Genomic DNA, 17101 nt, shown 5'->3' on the forward strand with positions numbered 1-17101 from the left:
AGACTGAGTGGCAGAGAGAAGGGGGGAGACACACACACACACACGCACACATACCTTCCATCTTGCTTGTTTACTTTCCAAATGGCCGCAACTGTCAAGAAAGTGCTGGGCATAAACCAGGAGCCTGGAACTCCATCCTGGTCTCCCACATATGTGGCAGATGCCCAAGCATCTGAGGCATGTTCACTGCCTTGGCAGGCGCCTTAGCATCAAGCTGCATTGGAAGAGAAGGAGCCAGGACTTGAACCAGTGCTCATATGAGATGCGGGAGTACCGAGGCCCCCCTGCCTCAGCACCACTGAACTACTCTTGCAAGTTTTGTCGTGTATCTCCATGAATGTGTCTACCCTTGGATGTTTTCCTTGTTCCTTTCCCACCGTATCTGGCTGTCTGGTCCGCAGCCAGATGCCAGTTTGGTGAAGTTGCCGAGTGGCATGATGGGTGGGTGAGACATTAACCCGTGAAGTCTGCCTCGATCCCTGGAGAGGCGTTAGGAAGCACGCTGGAGTTTCAGCGAATTCTCTGCAGCTCTTATATACCGACCATTAAGACATTTCCACCAGCCCCTGAGGCTGGCATTGTGCCCACGATGTGTTAAAGTGCCAACTGCCATGCTGGTATCCCAGTTCAGTCCCCTGCTCATGTGCCTGGGAAAGCAGAAGATAGCCCAGGTGCTTGGGTCCTTGCACCCACATGGGGGACCCGGGTAGAGTTCCTGACTCCTGGCTCCTGGCTCTGGATTGGCTCAACTGGCCATTACAGCCATCTGGGGTGTGAACCAGCGGATGGAGGATCTCTCTCGTCCTCTCGTCTCTCTGTAGCTCTGCCTTTGAATAAGACAGATAAATCTTCTAAAAATTCTCCCTCTACTAAAGTATTCTGATTGTTCTTTTAGAATGGGAAAGTGCTTACTTTAGAAAATGGAAACAGTTTAGAAATAAAGTATATACTTTCTTTCTTCAAGACAACCACAAACTAGGAATGTGGGCCGTTCTTCCACGGTGTTGTCTGTGTGTTGTATTGGTTGTGGGTGTGAGCACACTTGTTAGGAGTGCACATGCGTATATATAGCATTTTGCTGTATAAACTTTATTTTTTTAAAGATTTATTTTTATTGCAAAGTCAGATATATACAGGGAGAAGGAGAGACAGAGAAAAATATCTTCCTTTCAATGATTCACTCCACTTAAAGCACACTCCGCCTTGTGATGTGCTGCTTGCTCCATTCCGGTGTGTCTGGACTTTGTCCATGCACAGCCATCCCTCACGTTGGAAGGTAGTGTGTGTTTCCACTTCAAGGACACAGAGCCTCCATTTGCTGGTTCACTCCCCGAGTACCTGCCAACACCTGGAGTCCAGCCAGGCCAACACCAGGAGCCGGGAACTCCGAGTGTGTCTCCCTCCACGGCGGCAGGGGCCCAGCCATTGGTGACTGCGTCTTCTGCCTTCCCGGGTCCTTCAGTAGGAAGCTGCATAAGCAGCTGGGTGGCTGGGACAGGATGGAGGCGTCCAAGTGGCAGCCAAACCCTCTGTGCCGTAACACGTTCCCACAGCCGTCACTTCTCGCCCTTCCTGCGACTCTCGATTTTGGAAAATGACATTCCTTAGGAACAGGTAGAGTGAAGCAATGGCCGTTCACCTGCCCTTCGTGTGGGTTTACTGTTCCTAACATTTACACTTTCAGAAAGTGAATTGCAAAGGTGATGATGTGTTAGACCTAAACCTGTCAGCAGGGGGCGGCCTCGTGGGGCAGTGAGTGGAGCTGCCACATGCAGCCCCAGCATCCCATAGGCACATCCGTTCAAGTTCCAGCTGCTCCACTTCCAAACCCAGCTCCCTGCTAATGTGCCTGGAAGACAGGGGAAACTGGCTTGGGTTCTACTACCCATGGGGGAGACCTGGATGAAGTTCCTGTCACCTGGCTGAACCCCAGGCACTGCAGCCATCTGGGGAGCAAACTAGCAGATGGAGACACCTCTCTCTCACTTTCTCTCTAACTTTGCCGTTCAAATACACACAGATCAACTCAAGAAATAAGAAATAAGAAACCTTCAGCTTGGAGCTCTCATTGTACATCAGCCAAGCAGCCGTGTCACCTCCTGACTGTAGCATTCACACAGTGATTCTGTGGGCTGCGTAGTCACTGTCCCAGTTGTCCCCCAGAATGGCTTTACAGTCTGAGAAGAGCTCCAGAGCCCAGGCTGTGTGTGTGCGTGTGTTTCCGGGTCTCTTTAATCTTCTGTAATGTGAAACACATTTCTGCATCCTTTGGGACCAGGATGGTGGGAGCCGTTATTCATGACATTGGCGTTTGTGGAGCCTTGGGGATGGTCACAGAGTGTCCCATGGGTGCTGCCAGCCAGGCAGAGGTGACTCTGACTCTTGCTTCGGGAAGAGGACCGGGATGGGGCATCTGTGTTCTCCCTGCTGTGTCCCAGCACAGCCATCACTCAGGTTGTCCTATGGGTCCTCTCATGTGTGCCTGTTTCATTACTGCCTTCCATTGTGTACTGTTCCAAGGAAGGGATCCATCATGGGGCTGCCCGGGAACTTCTCCCTGCTTGGATCAACGCACAGAGCTGCGTGTTCGGGAATATTCCGTGGAGTGTTGTCAGAGGCCTATATGGGGCTGTTTTCTCCTCTTCTCTGGTAGAAGGCCTGAAAGTTACATCTCTCTGATTTGGAATCATTCTTCTGACACACATTATAGGATGGTTGAACCCCCAGGGCTTAATAGCAGACTCATTTGACCTCCAAATTATAACTATCTGTTTTTTATTTAAGTAGATTCCTCCTTTTTAATCAAATTTGGGCTCGGACCACCAACAGCACAGAACTTGAAACCAAAGATCCTCTGTGCTGAAGTTCTTCAAAGATCTTAGAGTGTCTTACTTTTTCAATTAAAGGGAAACATGTTGGCCCCGCCTGACCTCTCGGTCTTCTGACGGCGTCCCGTTTTGTCACATTACAGGAGGGGAAACAGGCTTCGCTGGCGGCCGACTTCTCCATCACACAGTTCAAGCATCTTGGCCGCTTGCTCATGGTGCATGGCCGGAACAGCTACAAGCGGTCGGCGGCCCTCAGCCAGTTCGTGATTCACAGGAGCCTGTGCATCAGCACCATGCAGGTGGGTGAGCAGCTGGCCCCTCTGCCAGCTGTGCAGGGCTCTGGGTTATCCTGGAAACCCAGCCGACATTGACGTTTGCTTTCAGCTGGTAGCCCTTGGGCATGTTGCATCCCCCTCGGTGCCCAGCCCCGCCTCTGTCTGTGTAGAGTTGACATGAGCAGCAGCAGTGGTCTTTAGTGTGGAGTGGGTGCAGTGTGGGATGAGAGTGGCTGAGGCTGAGTTGTAACTGGCTTGTTAGGCGTCCGGGAAATACCGCAGCACTGGTTCTCACGAACACACAGGCAGAGGCCAACAGAAAAAACCACAGCGTGAGAGTATTTTCCCTAGGCCTTGGCCTCAGTGTCCCCACAATCCTGACGGTAGCCTGAGCCCATTTTACAGATGCAGAGGCTGAGGCTGTGTTAGGGAGAGTCTGTGTAGTGTCCCCTGGTCTGTTGGGCAGGTGGACCCCAACCAGGCCAGCATCCCCTCCTGCAGGGGGTTGCCTACTGAGGCCACCATAACTTGCACCATGCACCATGTACAGTCCAAGGCCTGGGTCAGCCATCGGCCCCTGCAGAGTTGGCCTTGGTCATTGAGACTGTTAGTACCCTGGGAAGTAGGCAGCATCTTGGCACCATCGTGGTTGTTCACCAAGGGAGTCTAGAGTGAGTGAAGGGTTTTGCCACGTTCCCTCTTCTTGGTCATCAGGTTGTAGCGGTTCAATGTGTGTTAGCAAGGCGGCCAGAGGCGGGTCAAGAGACATACTGGCTGCTGAAAAGGCTACTGCCCATTCCCATCCCCGTGCCCCCGGGGTGCCAGCAGCCCCCGTCAAGGGGTAAGCACTCGGCCGAGGTGCGTCCTGGAACCCACATCTCCTTACCGGAGCAGGTCGCTTGACCACTCTAGGTCTCAGTGTTTCTACCTCCAGTATGGTGATATGTGTCACCTTGTGCTCAGCCATAACTTCAAAACCAGCATTTTTCTGAGACATCTGTGCTTAAAGCATCCTCCCCAGGATTAATGGAAGTTGCCCAGGACAAGCATAAAAATGTGGCAGTGTTTTACTTCTGGGAACAGCGTTGAATCTCATGAGAAATGCCGTCTGCCCAGCGCAGTGAGCTGGATGGCATTACACAGACCTGCCCCACGCAGGCTTCCTCCAGGCCCCCTGCGGCAGTTTGATGGTGAGGGATCTATTGTGTTTGTGTGTAGAGGAATCTTTCAGTGATTTTCATCAAAATCAGCCAAAACCAAACAGCTGGTGTGGTTCCTCAGCCTGCATCTGTACTTTTAATTTATGCTAATTCATCAGTTGAACTGGGCAATGCCATGGCTTTAATCACAGGAGATGATCCACCCATCCTGGGCACATAAACAAAAGGAAGGCTGGCGAGAGCTGGCTTCTATAGTGCCAGATGACACTCCCGTTGGTGCCGACTCCAGGAAGCCCTCTGGGCAGACTCTGTTTGTTTGCTGGGGACCAACCGTCTCCCCTATCTGCTGTGCCAGAAGGGGCTGTGGGAGAACTAGTGCCCTGGACCTAGGTAGATGTGGACTCAGTGTTCTTATTTCCTCCAAGTGCTTTTTTTCTTAGTGGGAAGCCTTTTCTAGATATTTATGTTCTTGGGAGAACGACAGAGAAAAAGCCACCTTCCATCTATGGCACCTGTGCCATCATCTGCCACCTCCCAGGACGTGTCAGCAGGGAGCTGGATGGGAAGCAGAGGAGTGGGGACTTGAAAATGGGATGTGCATTAGCGGTGCAGCCTAACCCGCTGTTCCCACACTCCCTGTACCCGGGTGCTCTGGCAAGGCAAGGATGAAGGCCTTACTGCCAAGCCAGCACAGGCCTTGTAGAGGAAGGGGACTCCCGGGGGCTTAGGCAGAAACACGGAAGCACATGAGCGGGCAGCCTGCCTGTGACTCCCGTCACTGACGGGGGAGGCGGCGTTCCCTGGCCGGTGATGCTCATGGGCTGGGCAGCTCCTGTGTTCTGCAGGCTTCTCCTGGCCTCAGCCCTCCCCTCCCACCACAGGTGCCCAGGATGCCATGTCTGGTCCTCAGGCTGTCCCTGATTGTCTACTTGGGTCCCCGCTGGGCTTAGGATGGTCCTGTGGAGCTCAGTGTCCCCGGGAGGGGGTGGAAAGGGGCTGAGTGTGGACGCTGGAGGTGGATCAGGCTGGGGGGACTCCTGGCTCTGTCACCTGGCTGCTGTGCGTTCTTGGCCAGGATACAACCCCTCACAGTGCCGCCTCAGGATCCTCGGCTGTGTAGTGGGTGTGGTGGCCACAGCTGCCTTCCCGGGGGTGCTGTGGGAAGGACTGGCGTGAGAGTGCCAGCCACTGTCACCATCACGGCCCCCACTGACACCCTCTCTCTCCCCTTGGTGCAGGCCGTCTTCTCCTCCGTGTTTTACTTCGCCTCTGTTCCTCTCTACCAAGGATTCCTCATCATCGGGTAAGGAGAGCCCGGCCAGAGAGAGATGTTTTACAGAACCTCTGGTGAGTGCCACCCAAGAGAGCAGGGACCCCGCGTGGGGGCCCAGGGCAGGCCAGGCCCAGTGGTACAGTGCTGCCGCACCCCCAGCTGGGCAGGAGGAGAAGGCTCACACGTGTGGTCTCCACCCTTACCTGCCCCAGCGAGACCACAACAGCAAGCGAGGAGATTCATAAACACCACCAGGGTCTTTAGGAAAGGACAAGGGGTCTGAAGGCGTCCTCTTGGTCGCTGCTGAGCCCTGTGCGCTGTCCTGCTGTGGGTACTGGGAAGCATGGCTGCGCTGCCTTTGTTGGGGCCTTGCCGAGGGGAGAACATACCAGGATATAGTTAAGCATTCCCTGTAACTGTGGACCTCATCCTCAGCCACTCTAGCCTCATCACTATCGGACTCGACAGCCCCACTCCAGCCTCCAGCCATCGCCGGGCTGTGCCCCCTCCTCCGGGTGTTGCCGTGATTGGCCCTCCCCACCTGCGGGTACTCACTGGAACACCTTCTCCTTGGCCACCCGTACTGCCTGTGGGGTCTCCTTGGCATTGCTGGCAGTGCTGTCAAGGGTACTCAGTTTTCTGGGGAACTACTCACACTTGGCACACAAGATTCTGAGGCAAGTGTGGTCACCCAGTTTTTTCCCCTGAGGCTCCAGGCCAGGCAGCCAGCCCTGGCCCAGGAGAAGCACTTAGCAGACAGGTGGGAGGAGGGGTGTGGTGGGCACTGGATTCCAGAGCCCTGGGTGGCTCTGACCCCTGGCAATCTCCGTACCCCAGGTACTCCACCATCTACACTATGTTTCCCGTGTTCTCCCTGGTCCTGGACAAAGATGTCAAGTCTGAAGTTGCCATGCTCTACCCCGAACTCTACAAGGACCTCCTCAAGGTGGGATTCACTGCTGTCGCTGCCCCCATCCTCTCTGCTTGTGTCTGATGTGAATAAACTGCAGCTGCTGGCTTTATACTGTATGGGGAAGGGGTGGGGGTGTTTTTTTAATATATATTTTTTTCATTCGAAAGATTTGTGTATTTGAAAAAAGAGAGATGTTTTGTTTGCTGGTTTACTTCCCAAATAGCCACAGTGGCCAGGACTGGGCCAAAATCAGGAGCTTCTTCCAGGTCTCCCACATGGATGGAGGGACCCAAGCGCTTGGGCCATCCTCTGCTGCTCTCCCAGGTTCAGTGTCAGGGTCTGGATTGGAAATAAAGCATCCAAAAAGGAACCAGCACCTACAGGGGATGCCAGCATCTCGAGCAGTGACTTAACATACTGCTCCACAACACAGGGCTCCGTATTTTATGTTAAAACTGCAGTAAATGTACATCTAGAGTGGCAAACGCTGCAGTCACGTAAGTGGGAAAGAGCCAGGGGACAGCTTCTCCAAAGCCCTGGCGAGTTCCGTGTCACAGTCCCTCGAGCCCCTCCTGGATGTCTTGTACTCACTTCTGACAGCATGTGTGGTGAACATGTCTCTGTAATGTCCTTTGTCTTGTTACTCCCATCTAATATCATTTTGCTTAAAAAAACAGATTTCTGCAGCAGTCGCCCGTGGGAGCCACTGGGGATGAGAGCCACATGGGGTCGACAGGGCCGGGAACGGGGCAGGAGCGGGACTCACTCTGATCTCTCTCTCATTCAGGGGCGGCCGTTGTCCTACAAGACTTTCTTAATATGGGTTTTAATCAGCATCTACCAAGGTAAGGAGGGGCGGAGCCATCGGCCAGCTTGTCTCTAGCGTGGGCCCCTGGAGTCCCTTTCCCCCAGAGAACGTGAGCGTCAGGGAGGGGACGCTGTGTCCCATGGAAGCCGGGCCGCCTGGCCGACAGCACTCATGGGGAACAGGGAGAGGCGGGTGTGTGCAGGTGCTGTCTGCTCAGCGAGGTCATGGGGTCCAAGGACAAGCGTGGCTGACAGAGGTCAGGCATCCCTGCCCTGAGAACTGAGTCCAGCATGGACGCTGCTCACCTGACCTCCCAGGCTGGGTTGCGGTCAGGGCACAGGCGTGGGAGATAAGGTGTCAGCTCACTGCAAGCCTGTGTGTGCGAGGCGGTGGCTGCGCAGTGTTTAAAGAACATCACGTTTATTGGCAGCAAAGTGTTATCAGGAATTCTTCTTCTGAATGTTTCTGAGAAGTCCATCAGAGTGTGTTACAGGCATCTGGCTTAAAAATATGCAGCCCCTGCTTGGAATTGGTAATAACCAGCGCCACCTCCATCTTCAACCCTGCTTATGAAAGGCAGCTGCCGCTCTGAGAGGGCCCGCCGGGGAGCGTCCCAGGGCTGCCGTGCCCCTGGCCCTGCTGAGCCATTCTCTGCATTGTCAGGTTGTAGCCGCTGAGGCTCCATTTGTTCCTCTCTGGTCACCCTGGTGACCGTGACACATGTGGGCAGCCCTGGGGAGTTACCTTCCCTGGGGCTTTTTACCTTGCACCCTGGCTGCCTGTGGCACCTTCAGGAGTTTGCTTCTGAGAGGTCCTGGAGGTGGCGGGGAGCCGACTGGGGCCCTTTGTCAATGATGTTGACACATGGCTTTCCCCACTCATACCCTCTGCCTGCTTGACCTTCCTAGTCTAGTTCTTCCACAAGGTCAAAAGGAAATCCCCAGGTGCCACAAGGTGCCGCTCGCCTGTAATGAGTGATGGGTTTTGTGTCTGAATGCTGATAGAGGCAGCGGCGGGTGGCGACCCGTGGGTGGGTGGGCAGCTGGGGCCACGCGTCACCTTCCTCTGGCCTTGGCAGGGAGCACCATCATGTACGGGGCGCTGCTGCTCTTCGAGTCGGAGTTCGTGCATATTGTGGCCATCTCCTTCACGTCGCTCATCCTCACCGAGCTGCTCATGGTGGCGCTCACCATCCAGACGTGGCACTGGCTCATGACCGTGGCCGAGCTGCTCAGCCTCGCCTGCTACATTGCCTCCCTGGTGTTCCTTCACGAGTTCATCGGTGAGACCCCCACGGGGAAGCCCCAATGGCCTGGGCCTCCTCCGTGCTGTCCCCCAGGCTCTTGGTCCAGCAGCTCCGGGCACTGGACTGCCCCAAGTCCCTTTTTTATTTTTTTTTTTAAGATTTTAATTGATTTATGTGAAAGGCAGAGTAACAGAGAACTGTTTCATCTGTTGGCTCACTTCCCAGAGTCACAAGGCAGGCCCAGGCTGAAGCCAGGAGCCTGGGGCTCCACCTGGGCCCCCACATGGATGGCAGGGACCCCAAGCACTTGAGCCATCTGCTGATTTCCCAGGTGCAATAGCAGGGAGCTGGATCAGAAATGGAGCAGCAGAGACTTGAACTGGCACCCATATGGGATATCAGCGTTTCAAATGCAGTGTTGCTGCAACCATTGCTTGTACCGTTAGCCCCAGCCAGCTTTGCTTAAACAAAGCTTTGTCCACCTCTTCTTCCACAGAGCAGTTCTAATTCTGCTTTAAGCTGGGGATGGAGGGAGGTGGCATCTTGGGAGTGGGGGAAGCCAGGGGGTCAGGGAGGGCCCTGGCAGCTGGTTGGGGGCCTGACAGCTGGGGGCAGGGGAGATCATGGGGTGGAAATATCTGGTAGCTAGGGCCAGGGTAGGTCATGGCGTGGGGGAATCTGGCAGATGGGGGCAAGGGGAGGCTGTGGGGTTGGGGACCTGGCAGATGGGGGTAAGGGGAGGCTGTGGGGTTGGGGACCTGGCAGATGGGGGCAAGGGGAAGCTATGGGGTTGGAGATCTGGCAGATGGGGGCAAGGGGAGGCTGTGGGGTTGGGGACCTGGCAGATGGGGGCAAAGGGAGGCTGTGGGGATGGGGACCTGGCAGATGGGGGCAAGGGGAGACTGTGGGGTTGGGGACCTGGCAGATGGGGGCAAGGGGAAGCTATGGGGTTGGAGATCTGGCAGATGGGGGCAAAGGGAGGCTGTGGGGATGGGGACCTGGCAGATGGGGGCAAGGGGAGACTGTGGGGTTGGGGACCTGGCAGATGGGGGCAAGGGGAAGCTATGGGGTTGGAGATCTGGCAGATGGGGGCAAAGGGAGGCTGTGGGGATGGGGACCTGGCAGATGGGGGCAAGGGGAGGTTGCGGGGTTGGGGACCTGGCAGATAGGAAGTGGTCAGGATGAGGCCATGAGATTAGGGGACCTGACTGCTGGGGGCTGGGGAGGCTTTGGGGTGGGGGCATCTGGCAGCTAGGGGACAGGGGAGGCCATAGGCTGGGGGTCCTGGAAGCTGGGGAGGGCTGCAGGATTGGGGACCTGACTTCTAGGGGCAGAGAAGGCTGCAGGGTTGGGGGACCTGGCCACTGGGGGTGGGAGAAGACTGCCTGGCTTAGTGTCTGCTCATGGTTCTGGGTGGACCTCTTACCCACCAGCTCCCTGTGGGAACCCAGGGGTTCAAGGGCAGGGCTGTGGCATAGCTGGGTGGCTGGACCCTGCTGTTTGGGCACTGCGTTCTCACTGGCTGTAACTGTTCCCTGCTCCTTCCACGTTTGAAGTACAAGTGCATATATAATACACTGGGTCAGCGTGGAGGAGACACTGTTGTTGCTCAGAGAGTTAAGCCTCTGCTTGAGATGGTGTCCCCTGTCAGTGCCTGGTTCGAGTACGTGTTCTCTGCTTTCTGCTTGTTGCCATCCTGGGAAGCAACAGGTGGCGCTGGCTGGGATGCTTGAATCCTTCCCACCCATATGGTAGACCCAGATGGGCTTGTAAGCCCCCAGCTGTGGTGTGATCTAGCCCCAGGTGTTGTGGGCATTTGGGCAGGGTGGGGGATGATTCCAGGGCAAAGTGGAATCACACTTTTCAGCAGTTCACACTTGTCCCCAGTCTTCTACTTTGTGCTCCAAGGCTTGGGCTAGAGTGGCACATAGGGGTATGGCTCTGCCCAGGAAGCTCAAGTTGCCTGTGACAGGATCCTGCTTTGGGTCTGGGAAGCGGGCACCAGCTGCAGCCACATGGCCCTGGCTGCTGCTGCCACAAGCTGCCCCCCCGCCCATCTCAACAGCACCTGGAAATTCTGAGGTTTACTCTCTGCAGCAAAAACGGGGTGCCCAGGCCTCCACTCCAGTTCCAGGCTTCCTGGGGCCTACACCAAGAACCAGGGAGGGTTTCTGGGAAGCTGGCATCTGCCTTGGCTTGCTGAGTAGGGCTTAGAGGGAGAGCGATTCCAGCATTCAGATTGAAAATCACAAACTCCCTTAACCAGCCCCTCTCTCCCGCCCTGTCCCACCCTGACACTGTTTGCCTGTGTGACAGGAAGGCACAGAAGCAGGCAGAGTGACGGGGGTACGTGTGTGTGCCCACGCGCCTGCCCCCAGCCTGTCCCTTTAAGAGTGCGTGGAGGGAGGGAAGTGATGCCGGATCCCCAGCACACTGGCCCCAGATGGAGCAAAGGCTTTCTGTTGTGGGTGCTGATGGCGTGCGCCTGCCTGGACCCGGTGCTCTGCTCACCGCTGTGCCTGTCTGCTTACAGATGTGTACTTCATAGCCACGCTGTCATTCCTGTGGAAGGTGTCTGTCATCACGCTGGTCAGCTGTCTCCCCCTCTACGTCCTCAAGTACCTGCGGAGGCGGTTCTCCCCGCCCAGCTACTCAAAGCTCACGTCCTAGCCTGGGCACTCAGCAGAGGGGACCATGGTCTCCGTGCTTCCTGGATGGCTCGAGTTCAAGTTCTGCTCCCGTTCCCGCCCCTCTGTTGGTTTTGCAGTGATTGCTGACACGTGCAGTTTTTTGGTGTGCTGGGGCTCTGCACTGACAAGGGCCTGGCACCCTGTAAACAGGGAGGCTCCTGACGGGTGCCCCACCCCCACTGCCAGCACCCCCAGATGATCAGCGAATAAATGTGAAAACACCATGGCGGGGGCTCAGCCGGGAGACTGTGATGGGTCACTGTGCGGGCTTCTTTATGACTTGAATTTGTTGTCATGTGATAAAAGTTTCTATCTAGTTGAAAGGTTGTAGACAGCTTGTTTTTATTTTTAACAGTCTAATATGTGCAGATTCCATTTTAAGTTTTTCTCCCTCTTACAAAGCGATAATCTGAAAAAGAGAATGCTCTTGTGTGGGTTTTGGGGGAAAGCAAGACATGGACATTGAGCAGAGGTGACCCTCACAGTCGTGTGCAATTGGAGATGCCGACTCGCCACCGTGCCGTGGTCCCAGGATCCCGAAAAATGGAGCTGAAGAACAAGGGCGCCGTGCCCTCGAGCCAGCGGCCCCAGCACTGGAAGTCGCCTCCCCTGCCACCTCATAAAAGGATTTCAGAAGTGTGATCATGCTTTGTAGGGACCTGGTAGCGAGGACAGCTGCTTGCGTCTGCAGCAGGAAACGGGCCACCACGCTTTGAAATGTGTTGACGGTGTGATAAGAGACTCTGCTAATTCTTTAGACAACATGGCAAATGTGACTCAGCTCCTCCGCGTGCACAGTGGAGAGGTCAGGGAGCCGGGCCCTGCCGCAGCACAGAAATCTGTTTCCTGTTAGGAGGAATTACTGAGGATGAACTGACAAAGGCAGAGGCGTCACACGCCACACTGCGCCATCATGATTAGTGACTCTCAAAGCCAAGAGCCCGGGGCCCCAGGGGCTCAGGCTGGAGCCTGGGGGCTGGGATCTCTCCCACTGCCTGCGGCTTTCCAGGGGCGCTCGGCTGAAAGGTGGCCCGGAGTTGGGGTTCCTCCCCACCAGGGTTGGCTGCGTGTGTGTGTTTGTTGTGTGTGTGTGTGCGTGTTTTCTGTTGGGCTGGAGCTACTTGTTTCAGAGGAAGGGCATTGGCAAGCCCTGGATGGGGCAGGGCAAGGCATGCTTGGCTTTCCAAGTTAGTTGTTGCAGGAGCCACAAGTGTGTGCCATGGAGGGTTCAGTCGCTGGGTCTTGGGGAGCTGAGTGTGGCTGGTAATTTGGACCCGTGATTATGTTCTTTATGAATGCGCCGAATGCTTGTGTATGTGGGAGAGTTGTAAGCTGCCACCTGATCATGACACTGCCCACCCTTGGGGAAACTTGCTCTCGGAGAGCCCCTGGCTGGCAGAGCACCCTTAATGTGCTCTTGTGTTTTGCCCTTTCAAAACCTCGCGAGGTAACAGCAAGCTGCAGGCACCGCAAAAGAGACTCTTCATACCGTGTCTCCGAGCGCTCTGAAAAGTTTGCGGAGAACGCCTGTTGTAGAAAAAACTGCCTTTATTTTGAAATGTCTTGGCACCAGCATAGACCTCTGCTGCTTTCCCATTAACTTTTTTTGAAGTGCCCTGGTACTTGAAGATCGCGCCGCTGTGCAGTGTCTCGTGTGTCTGATTCAGTCACCTGGACCCGAGAGGTCTGCGGAGACATGGGGAGGCTGCACGGAGCAGACGCTTGCTCGTGTCCCCTGCTGCAGCGAGGCTGGGCCAGTCCGAGAGATGCTACGTGGTTTCCAAGGCAGCGGAGGAAAACGTCGCATCTGTCTTTCTTGGATGTCAGCCTATGAGCTTGGAGGTCTTGAAGGGTGGTTCTGCTCTGACTTGGAGACCCCTGGCACCTGGCACTGGGCACAGCGCAGGCGATGGCGCTGCAGGTGGGTCACAGGTGCTGTTCGTTACGAAGTTATAGATATTCCCAGCAGATCAGAAAGATCTTTTAAAAAGTTCATGAGAAAATGCAAATTAGTAAAAAAAAATCCATGCATGGATTTTATTTTATTCTTTTTTTGCCCCCAAATAATGTTAGTGCCTTTTTTTTTAACAAAAAAAAAAAAAAGGTTTTATTTTATTGTAAAGTCAGATTTACAGAGAGGAGGCGAGACAGAGAGGAAGATCTTCCATCCACTGAATCACTCCCCGAGTGGCTGCAACAGCCGAAACTGAGCTGATCCTAAGCCAGGAGCCAGGAACTTCCTCCAGGTCTCCCACGTAAGGTGCAGGGTCCCAAGGCTTTGGGCCGTCCTCTACTGCTTTCCCAGGCCACAAGCAGGGAGCTGGATGGGAAGCAGGCCCATGAAGTAGCACCCATATGGGATCCTGGTGCATGCAAGGCAAGGACTTTTGCTACTAGGCTACTGTGCTGGGTCTCTCTTAGTGCCCTTTTGCCAGTGAGCTTCTTGGGGTAACAGAGGATCTCTCAGCCTTTTCCTTGCTTTCCAGCTCTAACTGGGGAGAATGGCAAAATAGACTGCCAAGAGGTACCGTGCAGCAGAGGGAGAAAGCTCTCCAGAGAGACCACAATAGCCATGAAGGGGCAGGGAGAGATTGGGAGGTTCTCTTAGTTTTTTGGGGGAATCGTAAGTGAACACAAGACCTCAACTGTTCTGCAGGAACCTCCCTGGGTCCCCAGATTCATTAGGATTTTGGGGGGTCACTCATCTGGGAAGGACGTGCTAAGAACACAAGTGACACAGCGACTGTGATGCGAGCCTGTGGCAGCCGGTTTGAGCTCAAGGAGCTGGTGCGGGTGGGGCAGCACTGCGGGGGCAGCTGTTCCTCGCGCAGTCCCCACCCCGCCCTCGCTGGGAGCACGGCCGCCTGCCGACGCCTCCGTTCCTGTCTCCTTGCTGTGGGTGTCTCTCTTGCATCAGCTGAGTGTGTGTGCACAGAGCGGGATCTGCCCAATTTTTTTTTTCTCCTCCAACTTTCTAAGAAAATGTGCCGTGAGTTTTTGGGTGATCTGCTGTTGCTTTCCCAGGCATAGTAGCAGGGAGCTGGATGAGAAGTGGAGCAATTGGGGCTCCAACCAACACTGCGATTCGAGATGCTGGTGGCCACAAGTGGCAGCGTAGTTCATTGCGCCGGGATGTCGGCATTAACGACACTTTTTAATGTGTTTTACATTTTGTGTTTATTGGAAATCGGCAATTGAATGCCTGTTGCTTTTTCCCAGACTGTGTGTGGATGCTGTCTTGTTTTTGCTGGGGCAAACACACTCCTGCTTCTGTAGGCAGTGTTTTAAACCCCTTGGGAATTGCAAATGAACATTACACAGTTTTTCCTCTTTGAAGGAGCCATCTATCAGCTACTTTACCCTTAAGTCATTTTGTGTATTTAAAGTGTGTGTGTGTGTGTGTGTGTGTGTGTGTGTGTGTGCACGTGCGTGAGCGTGCTTCAAAATGTCCATGGGAAACCAAATTAAAAGATAAGTTTATTTCAGTGCAAAAAAAAAAAAAAGATTGAAGTGTATGCACACCAAGATTGCAAGAAGATAATGAAAATGCATATGGTGAAAAAACTATGCATAGATACCGACCTCCCACTTTTCATTGCACCAAAGTAAACTTAGATTTCAATCCCATGTTCCCCAAACTTTTTTCAAGTCATTGAGAGTTTGTTGAAGAAATACTCCTCTACTCCCAGGTCTGTTTTTGTTTTAAAAATGCTCGACAAGTTTTGCAAATACAGCAGATTTGATGTCTCCCCTCTTTCTTTTGATGTGCAGCTTTTGTTGTTATTTCCGTTCGTGCCAAAGCCACGTCACCTGTCTGTCCTTTCCGTCAGCACAGTCGGCGGTGCAGGCTGGGCCATGTTCGTGAACGCTGTGTTTCAGATGTTTGCAGGGGGTGGGAGAGGTGATGTGTGCATACATTGTGATTTTGTTGGGGTGCAGTTGACCGGGAGCTTGTTTGGGATCTGTGATTCGTTCATCAGCGGTTGCTTGCACACCTGCCCCGGGATGTGCTGTGTGGCCGAGGGAAGCTCTGGGACCGTTTGCTTTTCTGTAACAGCAGCTCCAGCCTGCGACGGCCCGCATGTGAGCGCTTGTGTTCTGAGGATCCCACTGTCCTTGTTTGCCGGCGTGGCCTGTTGTTGTGCCCAATAAAGCTTGTGTTCCTTCTGCCTTGGGGGCTCATTGGAATTTGCATGGAAACAGGTGACAACCTGGGGTTCACTTCCTCCGCGTCGTGTCGGCCGTGCAGTATGTAAAATGCAAAGAACATGTCTTCCATCAGAAGAACAAGAAGCAGAAAGTGAAACCCAAATCAACACCAGGTATTTTTTACTCTCGAGAGTGATCAAGAATTTCAAGAAGTGCGTGTTAGAGAGATGGAGAGAGGCAGAAAGCGCAGGCTCTGTCGTATTTATACCGTAGTCCTTGAAAACGGTGCCGTCTCGTCTCTGTTTTTAAGAGATCTTCCATCTGCTGTCTCATTCCCCCATCGGCTGCAGTGACTGGGGCTGGGTTGGACCAAAACCAGGAGGCTTGGGCTCTGTGCTGGCCTCCCACGCGGGTGGCAGACACCTACTTTTGACATCTTCTTAAACCTTCCCAGGAGTATTAGCAGGGAGCTGGAAGTGGAGTAGCTGGGACTCAAACCAGATGTCGTAGGCGATGCTGGCGATGCAGAGTGAGGCTGAACGTGCTGCACCGTAATGCTGCCACCCGTCCTTTTTATATAATCGAGAGATAGAAGAATGAAAACTGCAGTCATGTTTTAGGCAAAAAAAAAAAAAGTTTCTAAGCTGCAGTGTAGAAAGCAGATCATGTTTTATTCATTTACCCCAGCTGTGGATTTGCTCTTGTGGGCACACGTGGCAGCATCTGCAGATGTTTTGGGGTCTTGCAGCAGGCATGCTCCCGTCATGCAGCGGGTGAAGGCCAGTGTTGGGGCAGCAATGCACAGAGTGACCCTACAGCCAAGAAGAACTAGACCCCAAATGTCCAGCGAGCCACAGTTGACAGATGATAAACCTGCCAGTGTCCCAGTTGTTTTCATTGGCACAGGGGCTCCAGTGCAGCATCCTCCGCTGTGCCTGGGGGAATGAGGTGGGCAGCCAGTAGGACTGCAGGTTTGCTCAGGTGGGCAGCCAGTAGGACTGCAGGTTTACTGTCTGGCACATTGCAGTGTGGGCTTCTGGTTGCCCCTTCGTGGCTCTCAATATGCCAGTCAATAGTGGTTGGCCTGATCTCCCTGCGCAGGGGTAGGTGGTGGGAAATGAGGAGTGGGGGGCTGAGGGCAGGGGTGGGGCCTCAGGGCCACTGAGCTAGCCACACTTTGCTTCCACCTGGGTGCTGTGGGTGTCATGACCTTGTTCCTGTCTGGCCCACTAGGGGGCCCTTGAGGACTGTGTGATGGTAGGTTTCCTGTTTTCAGCCAGCACCCTGGCCTGCGCAGCTGCCCTCGGCCTGAAGACGTTGCTTTCATAGCTTCCAGAAATGATTTCATGGCCAAGGGCTCTGTGGAAAACAGACGTTTCTTTTCATGTTGAGCAGAATATTTTGCTGGACTTAGTTTAAAAACGCCAAGCCGCGAGGGGAGGAGGGTGTGGGAGATGAATATTTATTTGCTCTTGGATATTTACATTTTTGAATAATTGGCAACTGCCTGAGGAGGCTAATGAGGTCTTTTTTTTTTTTTCCTCTTGAGACCCCATGTTCTGAGGCCGCAGGTCTCTTACCTGTTTTTGTTGTGGAAGCTGCGGGGTGACGTGAACGGCTGTGGTATTTGTGAGGAGGTCTATAAATGATGGGCTTGCTCACCTCAAAATAGAACTGCAAACTTTCCAGCAGTCAGCACAGTAACAGAATTCATTCAGGACTTGCTGATTTCCTCCCTGAAATGGGTTACATAACAGGA

The 17101-nt window shown here is 54.0% G+C and overlaps 1 protein-coding gene across 3 annotated transcripts in view; it reads left to right on the plus strand.

Moving 5' to 3' along the window:
* The window catches only part of ATP9A (ATPase phospholipid transporting 9A (putative)), a 95177-nt gene extending 79185 nt beyond the window's left edge, over positions 1–15992 (plus strand). For 2 of the 3 annotated variants that reach the window (XM_040981298.1, XM_040981300.1), the window contains exons 23-28: positions 2972–3127; positions 5502–5566; positions 6374–6482; positions 7237–7294; positions 8336–8539; positions 11037–12264. In XM_040981298.1, coding sequence (XP_040837232.1) covers positions 2972–3127; positions 5502–5566; positions 6374–6482; positions 7237–7294; positions 8336–8539; positions 11037–11173 — 729 coding nt within the window. In that variant the 3' untranslated portion in view covers positions 11174–12264. Of the gene's footprint in view, positions 1–2971; positions 3128–5501; positions 5567–6373; positions 6483–7236; positions 7295–8335; positions 8540–11036; positions 12265–15978 lie in introns of those variants that run through there. The other variant, XM_040981299.1, reaches the window with a different exon arrangement.
* The last annotated feature ends 1109 nt before the right edge of the window (positions 15993–17101 follow it).

Source organism: Ochotona curzoniae, unplaced genomic scaffold, assembly GCF_017591425.1.
Source record: "Ochotona curzoniae isolate NIBS_2020 unplaced genomic scaffold, NIBS_Ocur_1.0 contig_3520, whole genome shotgun sequence".
Classification (NCBI taxonomy): Eukaryota; Metazoa; Chordata; class Mammalia; order Lagomorpha; family Ochotonidae; genus Ochotona; species Ochotona curzoniae.